This window comes from Mobula birostris, chromosome 6 (genome assembly GCF_030028105.1).
Source record: "Mobula birostris isolate sMobBir1 chromosome 6, sMobBir1.hap1, whole genome shotgun sequence".
Taxonomy (NCBI): Eukaryota; Metazoa; Chordata; class Chondrichthyes; order Myliobatiformes; family Myliobatidae; genus Mobula; species Mobula birostris.
This window is the reverse complement of record NC_092375.1, coordinates 47,230,720-47,257,462: the sequence shown is the minus strand read 5'-3', so window position 1 is coordinate 47,257,462 and position 26,743 is coordinate 47,230,720. Positions and strand designations below refer to the sequence as shown.

Below are 26,743 nucleotides of genomic sequence, written 5' to 3'. Positions count from 1 at the left end.
GCTCTACAATAACATACATTTAAAATATTTCCTGTGTCCTTTCTGGGGGGGGGGGAAGGAGGGGTATGAGGAAAATATACAGATCCTATCTGGAGAATTTCAAAGAAATGAAAATTTGAATTTGTGTAGTTTCTTTCAAGGACCTAAACAATCCAAAACACTTGACAGCTAATGTAGTACTCCTGTAATGTAAGGAACACAATGTCAAATTACATCCATAGGTGCTCCTATAGTATGACCTGATGATGGACTGGAGATATAAAAGAGAGAAACAGAAGTGGTTTTCCTATGCATCTGCCTTTCATGAAATCATAATATTATTACTGTACAGTACTGAAGGACATCTGACTCTTTGTGTGAGCTCCAACTCACTAGCAGATGAATTCATTAGTTCAACCTCCAGCTGCTTGTAGCCTTGCTGATTTTTCCTTTACTTCACATTTAAGCTTCCAGGTCACAGTGGAACTTGCAAGTGCATTTTGAATTACAGCTACATTATTTTATTTCATACATGTTGAATCTAGTCCACTGTTTTAACTGCAGTCCACCTTCTGGGGTGTGTGGCAGCATAGTAACTGAAATGCTCCCAAGCACATAGCCTCTGTTGCCAGGCAGCTGGAATTTTCTTTCATAAAATGTTAATTTAAAGTGCCACATAGTTTCAGGCCATGTCAAAAATTTCTTACTCAGACCAATAGTTGGTCCATGCAACAGTAAAATAAATAAAATAATAAAGGGGATGTTGACTTAAATCCCTAACCCTTCCATCAGTGGGAACTTTCCCATCAGTTTATTCTCACCATATCCCTCCTGAAAACTTAGTGTGGAAATGGACCTTCACCCCAAGCGGTCCATGCCAATTGAGTGCCCCTCTAAGCACTGCCATTTGTCTGCATTCATCGATATCCTTGTAACATTTCTATTACTGTATCAGTTCAAGTATCTTTGTTAATATATATCAAACACTTCCTCTGGCTCATTCCATGTACTGACTATCCCCTGGGTGTAAAGGTGGCCCCTTGGATTTCTATTAAACCTCTCCCTCTCACTTTAGATCTATGTCCTCTAATTCGTGAATTCTCTGACCGTGGGGAAAAAGATTGTGTGCATTCACCCTCTCTATGCCTGTCATGAGATTCTACATCTCTTGGGTCACCTCTCATTCTCCAACACATCAATGAATAAAGTCCTATAACCTCTTCAACTTCTCCTACAACTGTCCCAGCAGTCTTGGCAGTATCCTCAAATCTTTTCTGTATGCTTTCTGTTAGCAGGATGACCAAAACTGGATACACTATTCCAATGCAGCCCCACGGCCATCTTGTTCAACTGCGACATGACATTCCAACTTCTAGACTCTGTCCTGATGGTGAAGGCCAACTTGCCAAATACCTTTTTCACTACTTGTGACAGCACCTTCATGGAACTATAAACTTATTACAAAGCTGGGAGGCAGTGTGAAATGTGAGGAGGATGTTATGAGAATGCAGGGTGACTTGGACAGGCTGGGTGAGTGGGCAGATGCATGGCAGATGCAGTTTAATGTGGATAAATGTGAGGTTGTCCACTTTGGTGGTAAGAACAGGAAGGCAGATTATTATCTAAATGGAGTCAAGTAAGGAAAAGGGGAAGTACAATGAGATCTATGTGTTCTTGTATATCAGTCACTGAAAACAAGCATGCAAGTACAGCGGGCAGTGAAGAAAGCTAATGGCATGCTGCCCTTCATAACATGGAGAATTGAGTATAAAAGCAAAGAGGTACTTCTGCAGCTGTACAGGCCCTGGTGAGACCACACTTGGAGTACTGTGTGCAGTTTTGGTCTCCAAATTTGAGGAAGGACATTCTTGCTATTGAGGGAGTGCAGTGTAGGTTCACAAGGTTAATTCCCGGGATGGCGGGATGTCGAAAGATTGGAGCGACTGGGCTTGTATACTCTGGAATTTAGAAGGCTGAGAGGGGGTCTTATTGAAACATATTATTAAGGGATTGGACACACTGCAGGCAGGAAGCATGTTCCCGCTGATGGGTGAGTCCAGAACCAGAGGCCACTGTTTAAGAATTAGGGGTAGGCCATTTAGAATGGAGTTGAGGAAAAACTTTTTCACCCAGAGAGTGGTGGATATATGGAATGCTCTGCCCCACAAGGCTGTGGAGGCCAAGGCTCTGGATGCTTTCAAAAAAAGGAGATGGATAGAGCTCTTAAAGATAGTGGAATCAAAGGTTATGGGGATAAGGCAGGAACTGGATACTGATAGTGGATGATCAGCCATGATCACAGTGAATGGCGGTGCTGGCTCCAAGGGCTGAATGGCCTACTCCTGCACCTATTGTCTATTATACTCTTAGGTCCCTCTGTTCTACGACACTCCCCATGGCCCTGCCATTCCCAAAATGTAATGCCTCGCTTAACTGAATTAAGCTCCATTTGCCTTTCCTTACCTGACTTACCCAGCTGAACAAGATATCATTGTAATTCTTGAAAACCATAAATAGTTCCAATCTTTCCAATATGTCCATGTAATGTTTGTCCCTTATCCCAGGAACTATTTTCATAAATCTCATCTGACAACCAGAATTGAATACAATATTCCACCTGTTGCAATGCCACTATCTTACATGGTACAGCACAGCACGTCTTCCCTGGCTTTATACTCAAAGCTCAGAATCTTGGTAGAGATTTTTTTTGGGAAGTGCTGCCAGTTACCTTGGTGACCAGCTATAGCAGCTATTGTGCACCAGTGCTGGAGAGGCTGGGTGTATTAAGTGGTGGATGTAATGCAGTCATGCAAGATGTTGAGCTTCTTCAGTTGGAGCTATATAGCAACAGCTGTCTTTTGTTTGAGATATGTCTCCAGTGTTTTCCATTTGATTCCAATTGACTTCAATTTTATCAAGATGCAGCATTTGGTCAAATACTTGAAGTGAAGTGTTATTCATCTTGTTATTCATCTCTGGAATTCGGCTCTCTGCTCCGTGTTTGGACCAATGTTATGAGTTCTGAAGCTGACTGGTCTTGCAAAACTCAAACTAGGTATTCATGAGTAGATTATTGGTGAGTAATTGCCAGTTGTCAAAGCAGCACTGTCAAAAATGGCTTTCATCATTTTGAGATGATTGAGGACAGATTAGGTAGTAATTGAATTTGTCTTTTTGTGAGCAGAATATAGCAGGGCAATGAGCAGATGTTGGTGTTTTAACTATACAGCAACAGTTTGCCTAGAGGCACAGCTTGTTCTGGAGCTTGTCTTCCAACATTACAGAAGTTGCCAATCACAGAAACCAGCCCTCACCATCAAAGCTGTGCAGTTATTTGAGTTTTATGCATTTTTCAAAATATATTTCTAATCTTGACCTCTTATTGGCAAGTATAGTTGTTTCTGGTTAATAGGGACACATCGGGATATTTTGGCTCAATTAAGCAGCTACCCCAAATTAGCTGAAATTTCATGGAAATAGTTAAAAAGGTATTTTTAAAAAAGAGAGAAACTACCATTTAACTGATTAACAATTATGTATTTAAATGAAATACAGAATAAATTAGAACACTACCAATGCTACCACAGCACTATAAAACTGTTATAGTTCCAAACTCTTATTGACAGAGGAATTCATCCAGTGTATGCTGTTATGTATGGAGTGTTCAGGAAGCGGTAGCTCTAGAGAAGGAGCTTGTCTTATCCATCACTCACGTTTGGCCCCACTGGACACTCAGCTCTCAACCGTGGCTTCAAGCAGCTGCTTACATGTGACAGTGGCCACAGCCCTGTACACTGCTTTGACAGGCAGGCTAAACCAGGTGAGGGTAGCCGGCAGGCCTTGTACCCCAGTGAAATTCGGACATGCTTGTCCAAACATGTGAAGTCGTCTCCCCTGGATGGGGTGGATGAGATCAACAGTGGGATCCAGTGGCCAAGCAGGTGGTTCTGCAATGTTTCACGGAGAGTAAAGGGCATGACAAGGCACAGAATTCATAGTTAATCACTGTAACCAAGGAGGATCCCAGTTTCTGGTGACTTCTCGTACCACTGGACCCAGACTTCCGAGGTTCGGAGAGTGGAACTTTCCCGATGCGATTGCCATTCCACTTTCTGAAAACTCACCCGCACAGGTTTCGCTATCGTCATCGGATATGACAGGCAACCAACATGCTGCTGTGTATTAACAAAATCAGCATAGACACCTGGTGCAGATAATGGACTGCCTTCTGACAATGCTTTTGATTATATCCTCCAAATCTTTCTCATTGTCACATTCAAGATGATTGTCAATCCCTTCAATTTATTTTGTAATTCCTAACTTGCTGAAGTAGGGAAGTTGTTTCATTTTCACTCCCAGCTGTTCCTGGCATCTCCAAGTCTGAATGTTTGAGCAAAACAATTTAAAATTGTCTTACCGCTTATTTCTCATCAGCTATTAGTGACAAAAATCACTGCTTTTTGAACACAAGCCCATGCAACTGACGCTCTTTTAAAATTGCAAACACGAGGAAATCTGCAGATGCTGGAATTTCAAGCAATACACATAAAAATTGCTGGTGAACGCAGCAGGCCAGGTAGCATCTATAGGAAGAGATGCAGTTTGACGTTTCGGGCCGAGACCCTTCATCAGGATTAACTGAAAGAAGAGCTAGTAAGAGATTTGAAAGTGGGAGGGGGAAGGGGGAGATCCGAAACGATAGGAGAAGACAGGAGGGGGAGGGGATGGAGCTATGAGCTGGAAAGTTGATTGGCAAGCAGGATATGAGAGGATCATGGGACAGGAGGCCTAGGGAGAAAGAAAGGGGGGGGGGAAACCCAGAGGATGGGCAAGGAGAATAGTTGAGAGACAGACGGAGAAAAAGAGAGGAAAAAATTTAATAATAATAAAAAATAAATAACAGATGCGGTACAAAGGGGAGGTGGGGCATTAACGGTAGTTGGAGAAGTCAATGTTCATGCCATCAGCTTAGTCATAGGAGGCTACCTAGATGGAATATAAGGTGTTGTTCCTCCAACCTGAGTGTGGCTTCATCTTGACAGTAGAGGAGGTGATGGATAGACATATCAGAATGGGCTTTGAATGCGATGTAGTGACTAAAGATCACACAAGTTTATGTGACTGCTAGTTGGAAACTGTTCGGCAGCAGTCTCCTATTGCAATTAATCATCACAGTGTCCCAAATAAATGAAGAAAATGCTGGCTATTTCTTTCATTAGTTTTTTCTTTAAGAGTTGTCCCAAATAGTGGCTGTCCTGATTAACCAATCGACCAATTAACCGGAATCAACTATATTCCTATTTCCAGATATATTCCTTTGTGGCTTCATGCTTTTATGGATTTTATTCTTCCTGCTCCCACCATTCTATTTTTCATGAGTGCTCTGGAATTAGTGATATGATTCCTCACTGACAGCTGCTGGGAATAAGATTGAGGCAAAGTGAAAATAAGCATGGGTCAAGTAATAAGGTGCAAAAGAACAATGCACCATCTCATTTTTTGTGAAATCCGACAGGAGCACAGAGCCAGAAGGTGATATTATATTCTGTGGATTGATTTATTTTAGTATGGAATAATCTGAATTTCAGGAAATAAGCCTGTTTTATCAGAGAAGTAAGAAAAACTTGCACCTTTGTTTTGTGGCTAAAAATGGCCTGCTCTTTTTAATTTGTTGCCTGTTTGCCTTTAAACTTTGTGATAGGCTTTTCAATTTGAAATGTATTTTTGATGCATGAAGCCATTGTGATTGGACAATCTGAACATCATATCGATTGATAAAAGGCAACCTAATCACCTATTCACTTAATTTTACTCTGCTCAAATAGAAGAAAATAGTTTGTTTGGATTGTATTGTAATTATGCTGTCTGCTTTTTTCAGTCTCACTGCGTTTCAGTCTTTGACAGTTCATGCTTTATATGGTGCCTTTGTGTAGTTATGTTCTAGGAGAGTTTCCACAGAGTAATTTGGTACTGTTCTGCAAGCCTCTAATTTAACTAATCTGCATCGCCCTGGAGCATGCTAGCTTGTGCAGACTAGTGAACTGTTTCCACTGCAGTGCCACCAGTACCAGCAGTAGCACTTTTCTACCCCAGTCTATTTCTTAGTAAGTGCTGAAGCCTTATACTGCAAATAATGCCAGAATAAGAGAGTCGGTCATAGAATCATACAGCATGGAGACATGCCATCTGGTCCACCTTTTCCATGCCATTCAGTGAGCACCCATCTATATTAATCCCATCTCCCAGCACCTGGTCCATGATTTTCTAAGCCTAACCAATTCAAGTGCTTATTCTGACACTGCCTAAATGCTGTCAGTCACCCAGCTTCAATCACACTATCATGCAGTGCATTCCAATATTTGCCTCTCTGGATGAAGAAGTTCCTTCTCACTGTCCCCTCCACATCTCTTCACTCTTCATCGAAATCTGCCTAGTTTTATTTACTCTTGAAAAGGCTATTGTGGAGGAATGTTTTCCTGCTCTATACCCCTCTTAATTTTATCTATCTCATTTTGTATACTACTTAACCTTTGCTTCAGGGGGAACAGACCTGGCTTCACCAATCTCTCCACACAGTTGAACTGCTCCATGACAGGCAACATCCTGGTGAATTTCCTCTGCACCTTCTCCAGTGATATCACTGTGATACAAGAAGGATGTGATGAGAAGTGCATGCAATGTTCATACTGAGGCCTGACCAAAGTTTTACAAAGTTGCATAACCTGCATACAGTACTTTGTATTGAATGCCCTGTCTAATGAAAACCAGTTTTATACTTTTCTACCTCCATTATCTACCTGTGTTGCTACCTTCAAGGATCTATAGACTTGTACTCGAAGGTCCCTCTGTTAATGCTTCCTAGGACCCTACCATTCGTGGTGTAAGCCCTAATCTCACTGGTATTCCCAATTGCATCACTTCACACTTGTCTGTATTAATCTTTTTCTCAGGCCTTTTCACTAACATATTAATTGCACTCTGCAGATGAAGCCTACCTCATCCATAAACTTGCATCTACATCAAAGTCATTCATATACAGTGCCTATAAAAAGTATTCACACCCTCCCCCAGAAAGTTTCATGCTTTATTGTTTTATAACATTGAATCACTGGATTTAATTTGGCTTTTTTTTGACACTGATCAACAGAAAAAGACTCGTGTCAAAGTGAAAACCGATCTCTACAAAATGATCTAAATTAATTACAAATATACAATCGATTATCTTATGTTTTATAAGTATTCGCGCCTCTGCCCCTTAATACAACACACCAAATCATCACTGGTGCAACCAATTGGTTTTAGAAGTCACATAATTAGTTAGGGTGTCCTAGCTATAAATAAACCTGTAAATAGTTAAGGTGTTTCAATTGATTTAGTAAAAAATGAACCTATATCTGGAAGGTCCAACTGCTGGTGAGTCAGTATCCTGACAAAAACTACACCAAGAAGACGAAAGAACACTTCAAGCAACTCTGTGAAAAGGTTATTGAAAATCACAGGTCAAGATACAAGAAAATTTCCACGTCACAAATATCCCTTTAAGTACAGTTAAGTCAATCATCAAGAAATGGAAAGAATATGGTACAGCTGTAAATCTCCCTAGAGTAGGCTGTCCTCAAAAACTGAGTGACTGTGCAAGAAGGGGACTAGTGACAGAGGCCAAGAGGCTTATAACAACTCTGGAAGAATTATAGCTTTAGTGGCTGAGATGGGAAAGACTGCATACAACAACTGTTACCTGGGTGCTTTACCAGTCACAGTTTTATGGGAAAGTGGCAAAGAGAAAGCCACTATTGGGGGGGGGGGGGGGGGGGAGGAGGATCTCGTGAAATCTCGGCTAGAGTTTGCCAGAAGGCATGTGGGAGATTATGAAAACAGCTAGGAGAAGGTTTGAAAGTCTGATGAAACCAAAATTGAACTTTTTAGCCATCAGACTAAATGCTATGTTTGGAGTAAGCCAAACACGGCACATCATCAAAAATGTACCATCCCCACCATGAAGCATGGTGGTGGTTGCATCATGCTGTGGGGATGCTTCACTGCGGCAGGCCTTTGAAAGCTTGTGAAGGTAGAGGGTAAAATGAATGCTGCAAAATGCAGAGTAGTCCTGGAGGAAATCCTGATGCAATCTGCAAGAGAACTGTGGCTTGGGAGAAGATTTGTTTTCTAACAAGACAATGACCCCAAGAAAAAGCCAAAGCTACAGAGGAATGATTTAAAAACAACAAAGTTAATGTCCTGGAGTGGCCAAGTCAGAGTCCAGGCCTCAATCCAATTGAGAATTTTTGGCTGGCCTTGAAAAGGACTGTTCCGTCATGATCCCCATGCAATCTGACAGAGCTTGAGCAGTTTTGTAAAGAAGAATGGGGAAAAATTGCGGTGTCCAGATGTGCAAATCTGGTAGAGACCTAACCATACAGACTCAAGGCTGTAATTGTTGCCAAAGGTGCATCTTCTAAATGCTGACTAGAAGGGGTGAATACTTATGCACCCAATAATTTTATGTTTTATATGTAGATCACTTGTAGAGATCTGTTTTCACTTTGACACAAAAGTGTCGTTTTCTGTTGATCAGTGTCAAAATAGTTAAATTCAATCCGCTGTGATTCAATCTTGTAAAGCAATAAAACTTGAAAACTTGCGGGGGGGGGGTAAATACTTTTTATATGCACTGTATATTATGCGGGAATGTGGGTTCCAGCACTTATCCCTCTGAGCTATCACTAGACACTGGCACTTAATCATAAAATCAGACACTCTACTATCTCCCTCTTTCTCTATTGCTAAGCCAGTTTGGGGTCAAGAGTGCCAAATATACTCTAGGTTCCCATGGGCCCTGACATTTTGATCCACTATACCATGTGGAACCTTACCAAAGTCCATGTAAATTACATTTACTGCCCGGTCGTCATGAATACTTTATCTCTTTAACGAATTCAATCAAAGCATGCAATTAGTTGCTGCTTTTCCAAATTTTTGTTAATCCTCTTCCCTCAGAACTTTCTCTAATATCATCTTTACTGAAAAATTATTTACCACTTTAAATTCTCTGCCTTGTCACCTTTTACCCCAAAATATTGCAAATGTAAGCATTCCTATATTCTAGAAGCTTAGCTACGATGGCTGAGAATAAGTCAATAGGTATCAGATCACTGGAATATCAGACAAGTTGCCTACTCTCACAATAGGAAGGTGCATGTACTCTACCATTTTTTAAAAATAAACTGTGATTATATTAAGACTTATCTCAAGGTCGCATTCAGATTTCCGAAGGACACATCTGCTGCTGTGTCAAACCAAAAGTTAGTAGATTTCTGCCTTAGAAAACTAAACATGGTAAAATATTCAAGTTCGAGGTTAAACTTTTCTGACTCTGGCTCACATGATTATTTTTCTTTTAGTTTGACAAATTAATAGCATGTCACTTTGAAAGTACTCCACCCTTGTTTATTCATTAGTTGCGCTGTAGTTTTAGGATCAGGAATGACTTGCTTACTCAACAACATGACATCCTTGTATAAGCTGTAGTGTTTCAGCAACTTCCAGTCACTTGTTTCAATATCAACTCAAATTTCTTTCAAAAAGAATCTCATTCTAACTACAAGTTTGTTAATTGAAAGTTATTTGCGGTGGTGATCTTGAGCTTTCTTATAACCTTTACAAATTCTTAATACAGTTCTGATGTGAGATTAAAATATTTCAAGATTGTGGATTAATGGAATACAGTAATTATTAGTTTAGGTTAATTATTTGTCTTAGCTTTTTCTCTTTTCATATTTACATTTCATACATCACTTTCTTCTGTATTGTACTAAGCTGGTTCTTCCTTCACACATTAAGTTAACCAGAGGTGTCACAATGGTTTCAAGTTGCTGTTCATTAACTACAGCTCAGTGTTTAACACCATCATTCCACAGTTCTGATCAAAAAGCTTCAAAACCTGGGCCTCTGTACCTCCTGGTGTAACTGCATCCTCAACTATCATACCAGAAGAAAAATAACATCTTCACCTTGCTGATAATCAACACTGGTGCACCTTAAGGATGTGTGCTTAGCCCAATGCTCTGCTCTCTCTACACCCATCACTATGTGACAAGACATAGCTCAAATTCCATCTATAAATTTGCTGATGACACAACTATTATTGGCAGAATTTCAGATGGTGATGAGAAGGTGTAGAGGAATGAAATAGGCCAGCTCGTTGAGTGGTATTGCAGCAACAACTATGCATTGAATACCAGACCAAAGAATTGATTTTCACTGCTTATTTAGTTATTATGTATACTTGCTGTATATATCACAGATATCAAATACAGAATAGCAATGGCAAAAGAAGCTTTCCAAAAAATGAAGACCACATTAAGAGACATAAAGATGAGCACGCACACTAAAAACAGAATACTGCAATGCTACATTTATTCTATGCTGACTTATGGAAGTGAATGCTGGCCATTTCCCCAGCAATGGAAAAGAGACTAGAAGCAGCTGAATTATGGTTGTACAGGAGAATGTTAAAAATATCATGGACCACGCGTACATCAAATGAAGAAGTTCTCAGAAGAGCCCAAGCAGTTTGATCACTCATACCAACAATAAGAGAAAGACAACTCAGATTCCTAGGACATATCATGTGGAAAGTTGAGCTAGAAAATCTCATGCTCTCTGGAAAGATCGAGAGGAGCAAACCTAGAGGAAAACCTCGGCTTATGTACATCAAAAGCCTAGCCAGGTGGTTACACAAGGAGGAAATGGAAGTCATCCAAAGAACGAAGGGTAGATCTATACGGAAAACCATGGTCACCAACGTCCGCATCCGATATGGTACCTAGACAGACAGCCATACTTGCTGTAATTTACAATGTACTACTACTGCAGATTAACAAATTTCATGACATATACTGCTGATATTATACCTGATTCTGACATCTATAATGTATCATTGCAGAGATTAATTGTGGACCAGATTTGATGGGTTAAATAGCCTAATTCTGATCCTGTGTCTTATTATCATTGTATTCATGATTTCATAACATGGTCTGAAGTCAACATTCAAGTACAGCAAGCAATCAAGAAGACAGAACGATATTTATCTTTATTGCAAGATGATTTGTGTAAAGGAGCAGAGACATCTTTCTCCACTTAGACTGCATCTGGAATATTGTGTATTGGTCACCTCATGAAGAAGGATTAGAGAGTAACAAAACTTTACCAGATTAATTCCTGGGGTGGTAATTTGTGGAGTGGTAGTTTAAGCTGAACGGATCTACACCATCTAGAGCTTAGAAGAGTGAATGTATTCAAATAAAGACAATTCTTTGGAGGCTTGTCAGTTTTTTTCTTTAGAGTTGATATTTCTCTTGGCCGGGGTGTTCGGAACCAGGGGTTGCAGTCTTAGTGACAATTGGCTATTAAGCATTCTGATTTTTGCATCCAGAAGATAATGAACCTTTGCTCAAGAGGATGATGATGGCTCAGATGCTAGTTATATTTAAGACAATGGTCAATAGACTTTTGAACATCAAGGAAGCAGGATATCATTCTTTAACCGCTGGATGTAATTTTGTTTATTCTATTACTCAATAGTTTGAGGCAATGGAGCTTATCAAAGAATGGCTTAATTAATGAAAACAACAGGAAGTCTGCAGATGCTGGAAATTCAAGCAACACACATCAAAGTTGCTGCCTGGCCTGCTGCGTTCACCAGCAACTTTGATGTATGTTAATTAATGAAAAGATCTTTCTTTCATCTATTAATGTGTTCTCACTCCTTTTCTTTCAATGTAGGAGTCAAAATTTAAGGAAACTGGAGTAATTACCCCTGAGGAGGTGAGTTTTTTTTGGATACAAATCACGGATTTGACTTGAAGGATGAATTTGGATAGTTGTGCAAAATAATGAATAGAGATAGAAATCAAGAAACATTAGACAGGAATTTGTTTTTGATGCAAGTGCACATCATAAATCTCATCTTTGATATCCAAAAAGTTTAATATTGGAATGGATATTAAGCTTATTTGCAGAAGGTAGGCATTGAGTAGTCCTTTATTCAGCTACGTCTTAAGCTACCTCAGTCTGAGTCGATTTCACATATTCCATAATCTAACCTTTAAAATCTTTTGATGTAGTTTTAATGTAAATTATACATATTATAGAGGAAAATAGCATTTTTTTAAAGCAAGTTTTTTTTTGCAAAAGCAGGCGTTCAACTCTAGGGGATTAACAATTAGCTATGTCAGTCTAGAAAAAACTATTCCAAGGAGATTATTGTGCCATGTTACAAAGGTACTATTTAAGGGTAAAATGGATAACCATTTGAATAAAAAAGGAATAGAAGAGTACAAGGAAAATTAGTTGATGAAAGTTGGAAGGACACTCATTTGGAACAAAAAAGCATCATGGATCACTCAGGCAGGGTGGTCTTTTTCTCTGCAGCAGACTTTTAGCTCTCTTTTAAAATAAGCAGAATAATGTATTTAATACTGGATGTTTGGGTAATTGCCAAAATCTCATTATCCCCATTTTTATTTGGTTTTGAATGCGTCATGTTAATAGGATGCTTCTTGCTACTGTTCGGTTTGATCATAGTTGATCTTTCTTTAATAATACCCATTTCATTTTAATAATATTACATTCAGTAAATCAACGCAAAATACATCATCTTTTTGCTAGAGCTAAGTTAAATTTCTTCTAATTATGTAATCTGATTCACATTCTCCTGAATAATTTTGAATCATTCTTGAAAGAATCTGTTCTTGGATTGCTAAAACAGCTGTTGCATGTCACGTCGCATCAGATTGTGTCCCTCGTACAAGAATTCTTAAGAGCCAATATCAAATATGAGCTAGTATTATGGAGGTTTACAATCAGAAGTGAACTCTTAAACAGGATATATGGAAGACATAATTTCTCTCAGTTTAGTCCACCTCATAACAGATTTATTAGCCACAATCATAGAAAGCATAGTACCTTTGGAAAATAAGCAGCAGCACAACCTGCAAGTGGTATGCAAGGCAATGGCTGCAGGGAAAAGGTAGATAGCTCTCGCATTTACTCAAGTGATGTGCAGTATCTAATTACTGTGATAACATGCCAGGAGAGGGGTCAGTGTACTGAGAATCCAGGGGATCTAGCAGGATATGGTTGTGTGTCTGGAGACAAAGTTCAGAAGACGGGTGCATTGTGATGGTACAGGAAATCACTTGGTTCAGTTCAATCCTTGGTGTGATTTCACCCTGATATTGCAAGCACACACAAATAAATTTTGCTTAATTAGGGTCTTAAACAGATCTTGGCAGTCTAGTTTTTAGGGAGTGGACTACTTAGTGAACATTTTGTTTCTGACTCTTAAATGCATCTGCAGAGAAATGTTTAATGAAATTTAATATATAGCTCATACCGATGCATGGAACATTTTACGTGTTTATAGTTGATATTTTTGTATGTTAACAACATTTTTGTTATAAAAACATAGGTTTGTATGCTCATACATGATTCAAAGATGGTTCTGTATGTGATTAGCAGACAGCTTTGTCAATATGTTAGTGTATGTTTTCTATTAAACTGATATATCCTATGCTAAATTTAAGTGTCTACAGACCTATAATTATCAAAAATTACACATTTCAGTTGGCTATAATACCTTTAAACACATGTTCACAGCATTTGCAGAAGTAACAAATTGAAGCACAACTTATTCTGGTGAGGCAAACAAAATATTTTCACAAATGCTGCATGATTTGACTAACGTCATTTTCTGTTCCTTATTTGTAATTTAGTGCGTGTTCTCTTTCTCTTTTTGTAGTTTGTGGTGGCAGGAGATCATCTGGTCCATCACTGTCCCACTTGGCAATGGTAAGGGAATAATGGATTGGGAAAAGTTGTATTAATAATTGAGAGTTGAAATCTAGGTCTATTATGTAGAATTATTTTAGATATCAATAGTATTACAGTACACAAACTGGCCCACAGTTTCATGCCAATGTTTATATTCTAAATAGGCCTTCTCCCACTGCCCTCTTAACCAATCCATCGATGCTTTCTCTTTCTGCGTTTTCATCAACTCCTTGATACATCTGTGTTAGCCTCATCAATTGTTCCTTGGAAATGTTCATGGTTTTAATAACTTTGAATAAGAAAATCTCCTCTGAATTTATTGTTAGAGGTCATTTATTTGAGGAAAAGGGGACTAAGCCTGTTTGGTCTTTTCCAATAAATAGATTTAGCATTCAGTTGAGTTATCATTCAAGGAACTATTTTATTGTACCCTCTCCAATGCTCCTGTTGCTGTATTTTTTTTTATATTATGTACTAACATGTTATGATTTTTATGCCAATATTTATAGGTTTCTTGTTATGTAAAATAATTGTATCTTATTTTGCTTTTACTCCTAAATATAGAATGGCTTCTCATATTCTCTTTCTGCTGGATTGCCAACTCACTAAATTGTCCACATCCCTTCGCAGACTCCGTGTCCTCCTCAGTTAACTTCATTGCCTAGCTTTGTATTATCAGCAAAGCTGGATACTGATTCTTGATAGCATTAATATAGATTCTACATAGCTGACGACCAGTAGTAATTTCTGTGGCACCTCCTCAGTAACAGCATACTAATCTGCAAATAACTAATTTATGACCTTCAACCAATGGCCTTATGTACTTCAACAATCCATTACCATATTCTCCCAGATATGATGGTTATTATATTTAATATCCTTTTCTGGATATTCAAAAGTCAGTGATACACAGTGGTTCCACAAACAAGAGAAAATCTGCAGATGCTGGATATCCGAGCAACACACACAAAATGCTGGAGGAACTCAGAAGGCCAGGCAGCATCTATGGGGGAAGAAAAGTACAGTCAATGTTTCGGACCAAAACCCTTTGGTAGGACTGTAGAAAAAAAGCTGAGGAGTAGCTTTAAAAGATGGGGGAAGGGGAAAGAGAACCACCAGGTGGTGGTGAAACCAGCAAAGGGAGGGATGGAGTAAAGAGCTGAGAAGTTAATAGACAATGGGTGCAGGAGTAGGCCATTTGGCCTTTCGAGCCAGCACCGCCATTCACTGTGATGTGAAATGAGGTCAGAGAAGGAAAAGGGGATAGGAAATGGAGGGCGGTGGTTTCTTCACAATGGTTCTTCACTTATTTGTCTACTTACATTTTTTTAAAAAAAGAAACAAGTTAGCTATGCTTAATTTTCTTTCCTATAAAACCATACTGACATTGCATCATCATGAATTTTTAAGAACTCTAGCACTTATGGATTCAGCATCATTCTGGTACTTGTTGCCAAACTAATTAATATGTACTATGTTCTCTCTCCTTTCCTTTACAAAGCAAAGACATTATATTCCAGACTCTAGGTAATTTTAGAAGGTCTCCGCTAAGAATTTCACTAAATTTATCTCTTAGATTCTTAGAATACAGAACATCTAGTAATTAAATTGGCTTCTGGTTGTCTTCTCCTGAGCTTTCACTATCAATATTGTAACAATCATTTTTTTCCTCTCATTACACCCTTGTTTCACACAACTTGCAATGTATCTTTTTTTTCTTAGAGTGCAGACAGATTTACTAACGTTTGTTTAAATGAACAGCCATTTCTTTACTCCTGAAGATAATTTCTCCTGTCTCTGCTTTGAAGAGTCACATTTGCTTTGATCATTCTTTTTTCTCATGCTGCCATGAATTACAGTAGTGTTACAGTGTACAGAAATCATTGCTTCCCGTACCTGCTACATGGAAGACAGTTATCCTACTATATTGCTTTACCTTTCTGAAGACTGGCATGTCTGCAGGCGAGAGTAGTGACCCTATATTTACTCCATGATTTTAAGCACTTATTTTTCCATTCTCCCCTGATCAAAGGAAAAATACTTCATTTTCTACATTCTCTCTATAGAAGTAAAATCCCTTGTCTCTGAAATAATTTGGCTAAGCTTTGCTGCAACCTCTCCAAAGTGTTCACACCTTTCCTATAGCATAACACCTAAAATTGAACAGTGTTTCAGTTAGAGCTAAATAAGTGCTTTAGGAGAGTTTCATTATGTCTTCCCTGTCTCTACTTATTAAACCCAGCATCCTGTATGCTTTGTTTTGTGAAGCTATTTTCTTGTACAAAACTAGGTTCTTTATTGTTTTAGAATGCTGACTTCTAGTTTGTATGATCTCTTATTCTTTATACTGAACTGTAACTATGGATGGTTTGCACTGTTGCATTTCTCCATTATACCTACTCCTTTTTTTTTTCCTCAAATTCTGGTTTAACATCACTGGTGTAGGTCATGAAATTTGTTTTGTGGCAGCAGGACAGTGCAATACATAATAAAATACTATAATTTGCAATAGGATATATCTAAGCATGAAATAAATAAGTAGTGCAGAAAGAGCAAAAACAAAAGATGGTGTACAGGGGTTCATTGTTCATTCAGAAATTTGAGGACAGGGGGAAGAAACTGCTCCTAAAACATTAAGGCACAGGCACATACTCCTGTACCATCTCCTTGATGGTAGCAATGACAAGAAGGCATGTCCAGAGAGATAGAGGGTCCTTAATAATGGATGCAGCCGTTTTGACACATCGTCTTTTGAAGTTGTTCTTGATGCTGGGGAGGCTAGTCCCCTGATGGAGCTAGCTGAGTTTGCAACTTTCTGCAGCTTTTTCCAATCTTGTGCATTAACCCGTTTGTACCAGATGGTGATGTAACCAGTTAGAATGCTCTCCATGGTACATCTGTAGAAATTTGCTAGTTGTTGGTGACATACCAAGTCTTCTCAACTTCCTAATGACGTGTAGCCACTGTTGTCCCTTCTTTGTAATTGCATCAATATGTTGGACCCAGGAAAGATCTTCGTTGATGCTGATATCCAGGAACTTGAAACTGCTCATCCTTCCCACTGCTGATCCCTCTCAGGACTGGTGTGAGGACCTGAGGTAGATTACTTTCCTCCTCACAACCACTACACCTCTAAGTTTTGTATCATCTGAAAATTAGGAAATCAGGTCTTGCATATTCACATCCAATTTAATAATTTAGAATAAGAAATACAGTGATCCTAATACCGATTCCTTGAACTACCATATACACTTTTCTCCAATTCAATAAAAAAAACAGCCTATCACTTCTATTGTTTGCCATTATTTTATCAATGCCTTTGCAGCCCCTTTTTATTCCATGGCCTTCATTTTGAAAATGCATGCTTTGTGGCATCTTTGGGTTAGAGTTCCTTCTTGATTCTTTTACATACGTGGTCAAAAGAAATATCAAAAGGGTAAGACAGGATTTACCCATAATAAACTGGCTTTCTCTAATCCGTCTGTATTCATCCAATAGACAACTGGCCTTGCTCATGGCCTTGAGAATCATCTATGCCACCGAGATTAAATAAAGTATAGTTAGAGTTTATTCCTGACCTTTCTTTGAGCAAGAATGTAAAAACAAATCGTATTTTCCTGTACTTGGGCATCAACCCCTGTATCTATAGATCAGCAGTCCCCAACCACCAGGCTGCAAAGCATGTGCTACTGGGCCGCAAGGAAGAGATATGAGTCAGCTGCACCTTTCCTCATTCCCTGTCACACACTGTTGAACTTGAACATAGGGTTGCCAACTGTCCTGTATTTGCCGGGACATCCCGTATATTGGGCTAAATTGGTTTGTCCCATACAGGAACGCCCTTGTCCCATATTTCCCCCGCTAAGGTAGAGCATTCCTATGAAACCTTTCGTGCCAAAATGGCGTAAAGCGAAGAAGCAATTACCATTAATTTATATGGGAAAAATTTTTGAGCGTGCCCAGACCCCAAAAAATAACCTACCAAATCATACCAAATAACACAAAACCTAAGATAACACTAACATATAGTAAAATCAGGAATGATATGATAAATACACAGCCTATATAAAGTAGAAATAATGTATGTACAGTGTAGTCAGGAAGAGCGTCGCATATCCACATGTCACACATGCGCACACAGGTGCCCGCGCAAGGCTTCATGGCCATGGTAGTCTTTCTTGGGGTAAACACAAGTGTCCTGTATTTGACTGCTACGTTCGTCCCTTATTTGGGACTGAGAACGTTGGCAATCCTATCACTGTAAAAGACATGTTGAGGTGAGCTTAAACCTGCTTGAACACCCCCCCCCCCCCCCCCCGGTCGACTGGTCCGCAAGAATATTGCCAATATTAAACCAGTCCGTGGTGCAAGAAAGGTTGGGGACCCCTGCTATAGATGTTTGAGGAATCATTGCCTGCTACAATCTATCTGGATCAGATAGATCCACTTTAAATACATTTGGATATATTTGTTCTCTTCCCTTTCAATTTTATCCCATCCAGAGTTTCAATTACACCTTCCTTCACCGAGGCTAATTTCTACTTTTGTAGTTTTGTTCTCTCCTCACTGTTTATATTTCGTGCCCATTTACCTTAATTCTGTCTCCTCCTTGTTATCGGTATCATTGGGCATGCCATTGAAATAATGAAAGTTCCAAGTAGTTTCACAGCCAACAGCCAGCCTCAGAAATGGGCTTTCCAAGAGTCTGACCACAATTCAGTCATGCCTCTCTGAGGGGGCCACCAATTTTGCTGACCAAGTGACCCTTGCAATTTGCATTACAGGTTATTTGCAACCACTGAAATTTAGTATTTAAATTAACCTGAGATGCTATTAATGCATGCTAGCATTTTAAATTAAATGAAAGCACACACGAATTAATCTTCTATTTTCAGGGGAACAGGAGAAGACCCCAAAATCAAACCCTATTTACCCAGGGAAAAGCAGTTTCTGCTGACTAGAAATGGTAGGAGTTTTTCACGTTTTACCTAGTCATAATACATTGTTTTGGATTTTTTGGAAAATATTGAAGGGCCTTGTTCTTGTCTCCATGTAGTTTAAAATTTCACCAAACACATTTTATTCTAAATGTTTCAGATTATGTTGTTCAACTACCAAGCACTCTTAAAGCACTAATGTTGCTGAATTACAAACTTTTTTGTTAAATAATAACGCTAGTTGTAGTGTTTTGCCTCTGCTTCCGTCAGTTCCCTGCTATAAGCGCTGCAAACAGATGGAGTACTCTGATGAATTTGAGGCAGTCATTGAAGAGGATGATGGTGATGGCGGATGGGTGGACACGTACCATAATTCAGGTGAGGCCTTCGGTTAGTTGGGGTTGACCATGGATGTTGTGTCCCAGCTGACTACATACATAATATGCAAGCCAGGGCAGTATGATATAGAGAACAAGCTGTTGGCCATATAGCAGGCTCCCCCTCTCCACTTAGCTGCCAAATCCAAAGGAATCAGAGACCGATACAATTTGCACTGGCAGTGTCACGGGAGTTGTTTGTCAGCATTCAAATCTATGTATTACTGACTTAGAGACATGCAGTGGTCAACCTTTTAAACTCCTATCCCCATTATTGTTCTGACATGGCAATCCATGGTCTCCTCTTCTGTCATGATGATTATTATGGCTTCCTTTCCAGCTTTAATGAAGGGTGTCGACCTGAAATGTTGACTGTTTATTAATTTCCATAGCTGCTGCCTAATCTGAGTTCCTCCAGCATTCTGTGTGTGTTGCTGCCTCTGGATTTCCAGCATCTGCACAATCTCTTTTGTTTACACTTTTGTACTGTTGGATTTCATTTGTGGGTGCTAGCTCTAGCACTGCAGAATTTCGGTACAGTATTGTAAATTGAGAATAGTAATTTGCTGAGCTTGTCAAACTGAACAGTGAGTAGAAAGTTTGAGTGAGTAGAAGAAAATATAAGTAAACAGCAGAAAAGACTTTAGCCACTCCGCTTGTCTGTCTTTCTTAACTGCCTGTTAGGTCAGACATTTATGTTATCTATTCAATTCTTCACTTTTTAGTGGTGATATAAATAGGAACAAAACTAGACCCCCAAGCCTTCTCTGTTACTCAGGAATGTATTTAATGGCTGATTAAACCTTGGTTTGAACCTGTCTTTTTGCCTGCCCTCCATTTCCTATATGCCAAAAATGTTCGTGCTCAATCTCTTTAATGGGTCTGTATCCACAAATTTCTGCGATAGAGAATTCCATACCCTTTCTGAGGAGAAATTCTTTACCTCTGAATTGGAGGTGAAGTCTTGATTTATAGCAATAACTCCTACAAAAGTATGCTTCAAAATAGTTTAAAATAATTTAAATAAAGCGTCAAAAATAATTTTGTTTTATATTTTTTTTAGTATTTAAAAGGTATTTAAAATTTCTAATTTCTATGCAAGTGGAGAATCTGCATTTCCCCACATTATATTCCATCTGCTGAATTTTTGCTCATTCAGGTTACTTAGTTTTATCCCTTTGCAGACTTCTTGTGACAGTCTCATGCTCATTTTCTAAACTATCAGCAGCTGTCGTGACAATGTACTCTTACTTTCCAATAGGTTCTGAATACAGATTGTTAATGATTGATGCCACAGCTCTGCTCCATGTGGCTCCCTTTAGATGCAATATGCCAACCTAAACATTAGCCATTTATCCAGACTGTTTTTGTTAGTTAGCCATTCCATTGTCTGTGCTAATGTGTTTCCCTCAAGATGTTGAGCTCTTATAGTTGACTTTTCCATTTTATGCCTTTTTTGAAATTTAAGTTCAGTTTATCTACTGTTTTTTTAACATCCTCAAACAATTCTAACAAAATTATTAATCAGTAAACTATATTGGCTCTGCTTAATTATGTTATAATTGTTAAAAAAAAAATCCTGTTATTTCAAACATAATGGTATTCTGCAATGATAGGTGTTATGATAACCAGCTTGTGTTACAATAACCAGCCTATGGTTTCCTGCTTTCATTCTCTCTTCTTTCTCAAATAATAGCATTACATTTGTGGTTTTACAACCTGCTGGACCATTTTCAAGAAATTGGAACATTTTAGGAAATAACCAAGATTGTCTTTTCTTTCTTTTATCTCTTTCTATTGGCAGGTGTCGCTGGATTGACAGAATCTGTTACGGAGATAACCTTAGAAAGCAAAGAAAACTCAAAGTGTATAGGAAGTAGCACAGCTTGCACGGATGATAATGATGAAGATGATGATGAAGGAGAAGCAGCTGACATGGAAGGTTAAACCACAAATATACTTAAAATCACTTGGCATATTTTTACTCACTTTTTTTCTAATTCATTTACTCTGCCATAAATATTTATTGTCAGGCTTAAAGGGATAGAATTGTACTGTATAAGCAAATAAGTATAATGAATGCTAAAGACCCCATCTTGTGAAGAACCACTAATTGCTTTTTTTGAGTGTAGGCCCATATTTTTTTTATCCTTCCACTGCCAAATTAAATCTAAACATTAATTTACTTTTGTTCACAAGAATGATTCTGGGAATCCCATTGAAACCCATCGAATATTGAAAGGCCTAGATAGTGTGAGTGTGGTGAGGATATTTCCTATAGTGCAGGAGTCTAGGACAAGAGGGCACAGCCTCAGAATAGATGGGCATCCATTTAGAACAGATGAGGAATTTCTTTAGGCAGAGGGTGGTGAATCTGTGAATTCATTGCGTCAGAGGGCTATGGAGGCCAAATCATTGGGTATATTTAAAACAAAGGTTGATAATTTCTTGATTAGTTGGGGGGGGGGAATCAAAAGTTACAGGGAAAAGGATTGAGAGTGATAATAAATCAGCCATGATCAAATAGTGGAGTAGATTCGATGGGCTGAATGGCCTAGTCCCGCTCCTATGCGTTATGGTCTTATGATTTGTAAGCTTCAATTTCCTTTTTTTTTTGGAACATTATCAAATACCTTGTTGAAGTCCAGCTAAACAGCCATTAATCCCATATTCCGTATGTCGATTGATGCACATAGGAGTTAACCATAAGGTGTTCAGAGTTTTAAAGCCCATTATGATCATCCAAAGTAAGTGATAGCTTTGCAACTAAGTTCAATTAACTAGGCAACTATGGAGATAAATTTTAGGCCTTTTGGAGTCATGAAATTATACAGCGTGGAAAATGGCCATTCAGTCTACCACTTCTGACTAGTGGATAAACATCTATATTAATCTCACTCTTCCAGTACATGGCCCATAGCCTTCTACATCTAGGTGACTTAAGTGCTCATCTAGACATTAATTAAATGCTGTCAGCAATTTTGCTTCACACTTTTCTCAGGTGATTAAGGAGGTACTGGTCACACTTTGGGTAGAAAAAAGATACCCCTCAGATCCCCTCTGAATCTTCTCACTCTTGCCCTACATCTACATCCTCAAGTTGTATTGGGGGGGGGGGGGAAGCTTCCTGCAGTTTTATCCTATTGGTACCCCTTTTACATACCTCAGTCATGTCTGCCGGGGCAGGGAGCAGAAATAGAAGCAATAGTGATTTTGAAGAGGCATTTGGACAGATATATAAACAGGTAGGGGATGGAGGGATATGGACTAAGTACAAGAAAATAGGCATTTGGACAGATATGTAAACAGGTAGGGGATGGAGAGATATGGTCTAAGTACAGGAAAATAGGATTAGCTCATAACTAAAATACTTCTTTCCAGACAGCATCTTAGTGCACATTTTCTGCACCTTTGCTCATGCTATCACTTCTATAGTTTGTTACCTTTTTCAAAAAATTCACACAGATACATCAGACAGGATCTGCCCCAGCCAGGATAGCTGTCTCCATTACTCCCTTCCTTTCCAAATGATCATTAATCCTGTCCCTCTATTTTTTCCAATTACTTCCCTAAAGCTGATGTAATTACCAGGCTTTTCTCTGTTTCCTTTTTGGAAAAGGGGGGACATCTTCTGTAGGCAGTGAAGATTTAAAAATATTAACTGTAATCCTAGCAGTTTACCTTCCATGGCCACTTGGGATAAACCTCATGCAACCCTGAGAATTTATCCAACTTCTAGCTTGCTAATGCACTAATTACCTCTTTTTTTTGTTGAGACTTGTAATACACTTTCACCTTCCTGTTAGCTGAGTCCTCCGATTACACAATCCATTTCCTTTGTGAATATTGATGAAATGTATTTATTTTGAATGTCTAAACCTTCTAGCTACATGCCTTTCTTTCTCTGCTTATTTTGTTACCCCTATTGTAACCTTAGTTCCTTTTGCTAGTGGTATTTTGTGACTCCTCTTTGCCTTCCTAATTTCCTTAAGTGCCTCCTTAGACACTTTACTCTCCTGATGATCCTCTGCCCATCTTTATTTCTGTTTGTGCCATATGCTTCTTTCTCTTTATTCGCCCTATTTGTCTCTTGACATCCAGAGTTCCCTGTACTTTTCTTTCCTTGGGTTTCATCCTTGCATGGGTATCATGGCCCAGAACTCATTATTTCTTCTTTAAATGCTGTCCCATTGCAGGTGAGACTTACTCGTCAGTAGATGTTCTTAGTCTACCTTTGCTAGGTCCTGTCATACTTTAATGAAATCTGCCTTTCCCTTAATTTAAGACCTTTATTCCTACGCCATCCTGATCTTTTTCCATACCCACATTGGAGTATATGGTGTAATGGTCACTACATCCAAAATGCTCCCCACTGACACTGTGGTCATTCAGTAATGTTCCTTTCCATATTGAGGCACTGGTTAAGAAAAAAGGAGGTACATAGCAGGTATAGGCAGGTAGGAACAAATGAGGTACTATACTTATGGAGTATAAGAAATAAAAGAATTCTTGAGGGCTAAAAGAAGACATGAAGTTACCCAAGCAGACAAGGCGGAGGAGAATCCCAAAGGATTCTACAGGTATGTTAAAATCGAAAGGACCTGACAAGGTGTTGCCTTGGACCCTGTGGGAAACAAGTGCAGAAATTACAGGGGCCCTTGCAAAGATATTTAAATCATCCTGAGCAACAGGTGAGGTACTGGAGGATTGGAGGATAGCTAATGTTCCACTGTTTATAAAAAGCCCTAAAAGTAAACCAGGGAAGTGTAGGCTGGTGAGCCTGGTACCAGTAGTGGAAAGTTATTGAAAGGTATTCTACGGGACCAGATATGAGTATTTGGATAGACAGACTGATTAGGGATAGTCAGCATGGCTTCATGTGTGTTGGGTCATGTCTAACCAATCTTATAAAGTTTGTTGAGGAAGTTGACCAGAAAAGATGATGAAGGCAAGGCAGTGGATGTTGTCTACATGGTCTTTGGCAAGGCATTGGGTAAGGCTCACATGGGAGGTTGGTCATGAAGGTTCAGACACTGGTAGTAATTTGGATTAGACATTGACTTTGTAGGAGAAGCCAAAGAGTTGTAATAGATGGTAGCCTTTCTGACTGGAGGCTTGTGACTAATAGAATGCTACAGAGATCTGTGAGTGTATTGTTGTTTGTCATCTATATCAGTGATCTGGATGTTAGTGTGGTTAACTGGATCTGCAAATTTACAGATGACACCAAGATCTGGGGTGTAGTGGACAGCAAGGAAGACTATCATGGCTTGCAGTGGGATCTGGACCAGCTAGAAAAATGGGCTGAAAAATGGCAGATGGAATTTGATGCAGGCAACTGCGAGGTATTGCACTGTGGGAGTGGTAGGGCACTGAGAAGTGCGGTAGAATAAAGGAATCCGGGAATATAGGTCCATAATTTGTTGAAAGTGGTGTCACAGGTAAGCAGGGTCATAAAGAAAGCTTTTAGCACATTGGCCTTCGTAAATGAAAGTATTGAGCACAGGAGATGGAATGTAATGTTGAAGTTGTACAAGACATTGGTAAGGCCTAATTTGCAATATTGTGTGCAGTTTTGGTCACCTACCTGCAGAAAAGATGTAAATAAGGTTGAAAAATTACAAGAAAATTTACAAGGATGTTGCCAGGACTGGAGGATCTGAGTTATAAGGAAGAACTGACTAGGTTGGGACTTTTCTTCTTGGAATATAGAAGATGGAGGAGAGATTTGATAGAGGTACACAAAATTGAGGGGTATAGATAGGGTAATTGTAAGCAGGCTTTTTCTATTGAGGTTGGGTGGGACTACAACTAGAGGTCATGGGTTGAGGGTGAAATGTGAAAAATTTTAAGGGGAACATGAAGGGAAGCTACTTCACTCAGAAGATCATGAGAGTGTGGAATGAGCTGGTGGTGCATGCAACCTCAATTTCAATGCTAAAGAGAGTTTGAATAGGTAGGGGTATGGAGAGTTATGGTCCAGATGCAGATGGATGGGACTAAGCAGCTTAAATGGTTCGGCACAGGCTAGATGGGTAAAAGAGCCGTCCTTTTCTATGACTCTGTTGGTCTGTCTACATAGTATGTCAAAATGATCTTCTGGACATGAATGCTGTGCCCTTTAGCAAAATGCTTACGTGATCCCAGATAGAATTTGGGAAATACAAGTCTACTAGTATTATAAATTCTATTTTTATTACATCCCTCTGCTATTTTCATGTCTGTTCCTCTGTCATCTGATGATTTGTTAGGTGGTCACCCCAAGCAAAGTGACAACACCTTTTTTTGTTCCTGGTCTTTATCCATATGCCCTCCTTTCGAGTAGCCTTCTAGGATATCTTCCCTCAATGCCGAAAACCTTTCTTGACTAATAGTGAAATGCCACCTTCCCTCTCACGTCCCCCTCTGTCTCACTTGAAAATTCTCTGCCCAAGATTTGGAATTACTAGCCCTGTATATCTTATCCATGTCTCAGTGATGGCAACAAAATGATAGTCTCATTAATTAAAACTGAGATTCTCTATCTTACTGGTTAGACTTCTCAAATTAAATGCGATGCAATTTACCTTGTATTCTCCTTGTGTACTTTTTGCTACCAGCTCTGCCTACTACATTTAACTGTCTAGATGACTGTGCCTCCCCTTCTGAACATCTGCTTTGAGCCCCAATCCCCTACCAACTCAGTTTAAAACTTCCTCAACAGTACCAGCAAATGTTCTGCTAGGATATAGGTGCGACCCATCCTGATTTTGCAGATCCTGTCTTCCCAGAATGGTCCCAATGGTCCAGCAACTTAAAGAATCCTGGTGCCCCAACCCATCAGTCATGCCTTTGTCTGACCTATCTTAATATTCCTATTCTCACAAGCTTGTGGCACAAGAATCAGTCCGGGAAATACAACCTTGGACGTCCTGAATTTTAAACTGTTACCTAGCTCCCTATACTGATGTTGTCACCCATTCTCCTACCAATGTCATTGGTACTAACATATGGCACAATTGCTGAATGTTCACTCTCCCTCTTCAAAAGGTCCTGCAGCTGCTTTAGAACAAGGAGGCAATATACCATCCTAGAGTGTTGTTTCTACCACCCAACCTCTTACAATATGATCCACCAAAAAAAGCAGATTTTTTGATAAAAGCTTTATGAATTGATACTAGATTTTTATTCCATATTTATTCAATGATCCAAATTGAAGGATTTGATCTCTTGTGTTCTGGGTCATTAATACAGGGCCCTGAATGTAACAGCTAAGTTCCACTACCTGAAATGTCTCAAAGGGATCTGTATTTAGCTGAATCTCATGTTTTAAAAAAAGCTTCTAATAATTTTTATCCATCAAATGTATGGGTGGCACTTGGCTGCACTTATCTTCATTGAATTCTCTTTTTCATCCCTATGTTAGTTCTACTTCTTTGTTGCCCTGCATAACTTAAGTGCAGTAAGAAATGCAGATTGGACATTTAGTCTAAATTTGTGCATCATCATCACCAGCTGAAGATGATCAGTAGTCAATTTTATTCCACAAGTGAGTTGTCTAATTTAAAGTATTTGGAATTACACAATGTTGTTGAACATTACAAATAGATCATGATGTACCTCTCATCACTATATATT

General features: G+C 39.0%; 1 protein-coding gene across 1 annotated transcript in view; it reads left to right on the top strand.

Annotated features, from left to right (window-relative positions):
* The window catches only part of atg3 (autophagy related 3), a 47,424-nt gene that overhangs the window by 1,248 nt on the left and 19,433 nt on the right, over positions 1 to 26,743 (top strand). The window contains exons 2-6 of the mRNA XM_072260428.1: positions 11,764 to 11,805; positions 13,781 to 13,830; positions 18,708 to 18,778; positions 19,020 to 19,127; positions 20,931 to 21,068. Coding sequence (XP_072116529.1) covers positions 11,764 to 11,805; positions 13,781 to 13,830; positions 18,708 to 18,778; positions 19,020 to 19,127; positions 20,931 to 21,068 — 409 coding nt within the window. The remainder of the gene's footprint in view (positions 1 to 11,763; positions 11,806 to 13,780; positions 13,831 to 18,707; positions 18,779 to 19,019; positions 19,128 to 20,930; positions 21,069 to 26,743) is intronic.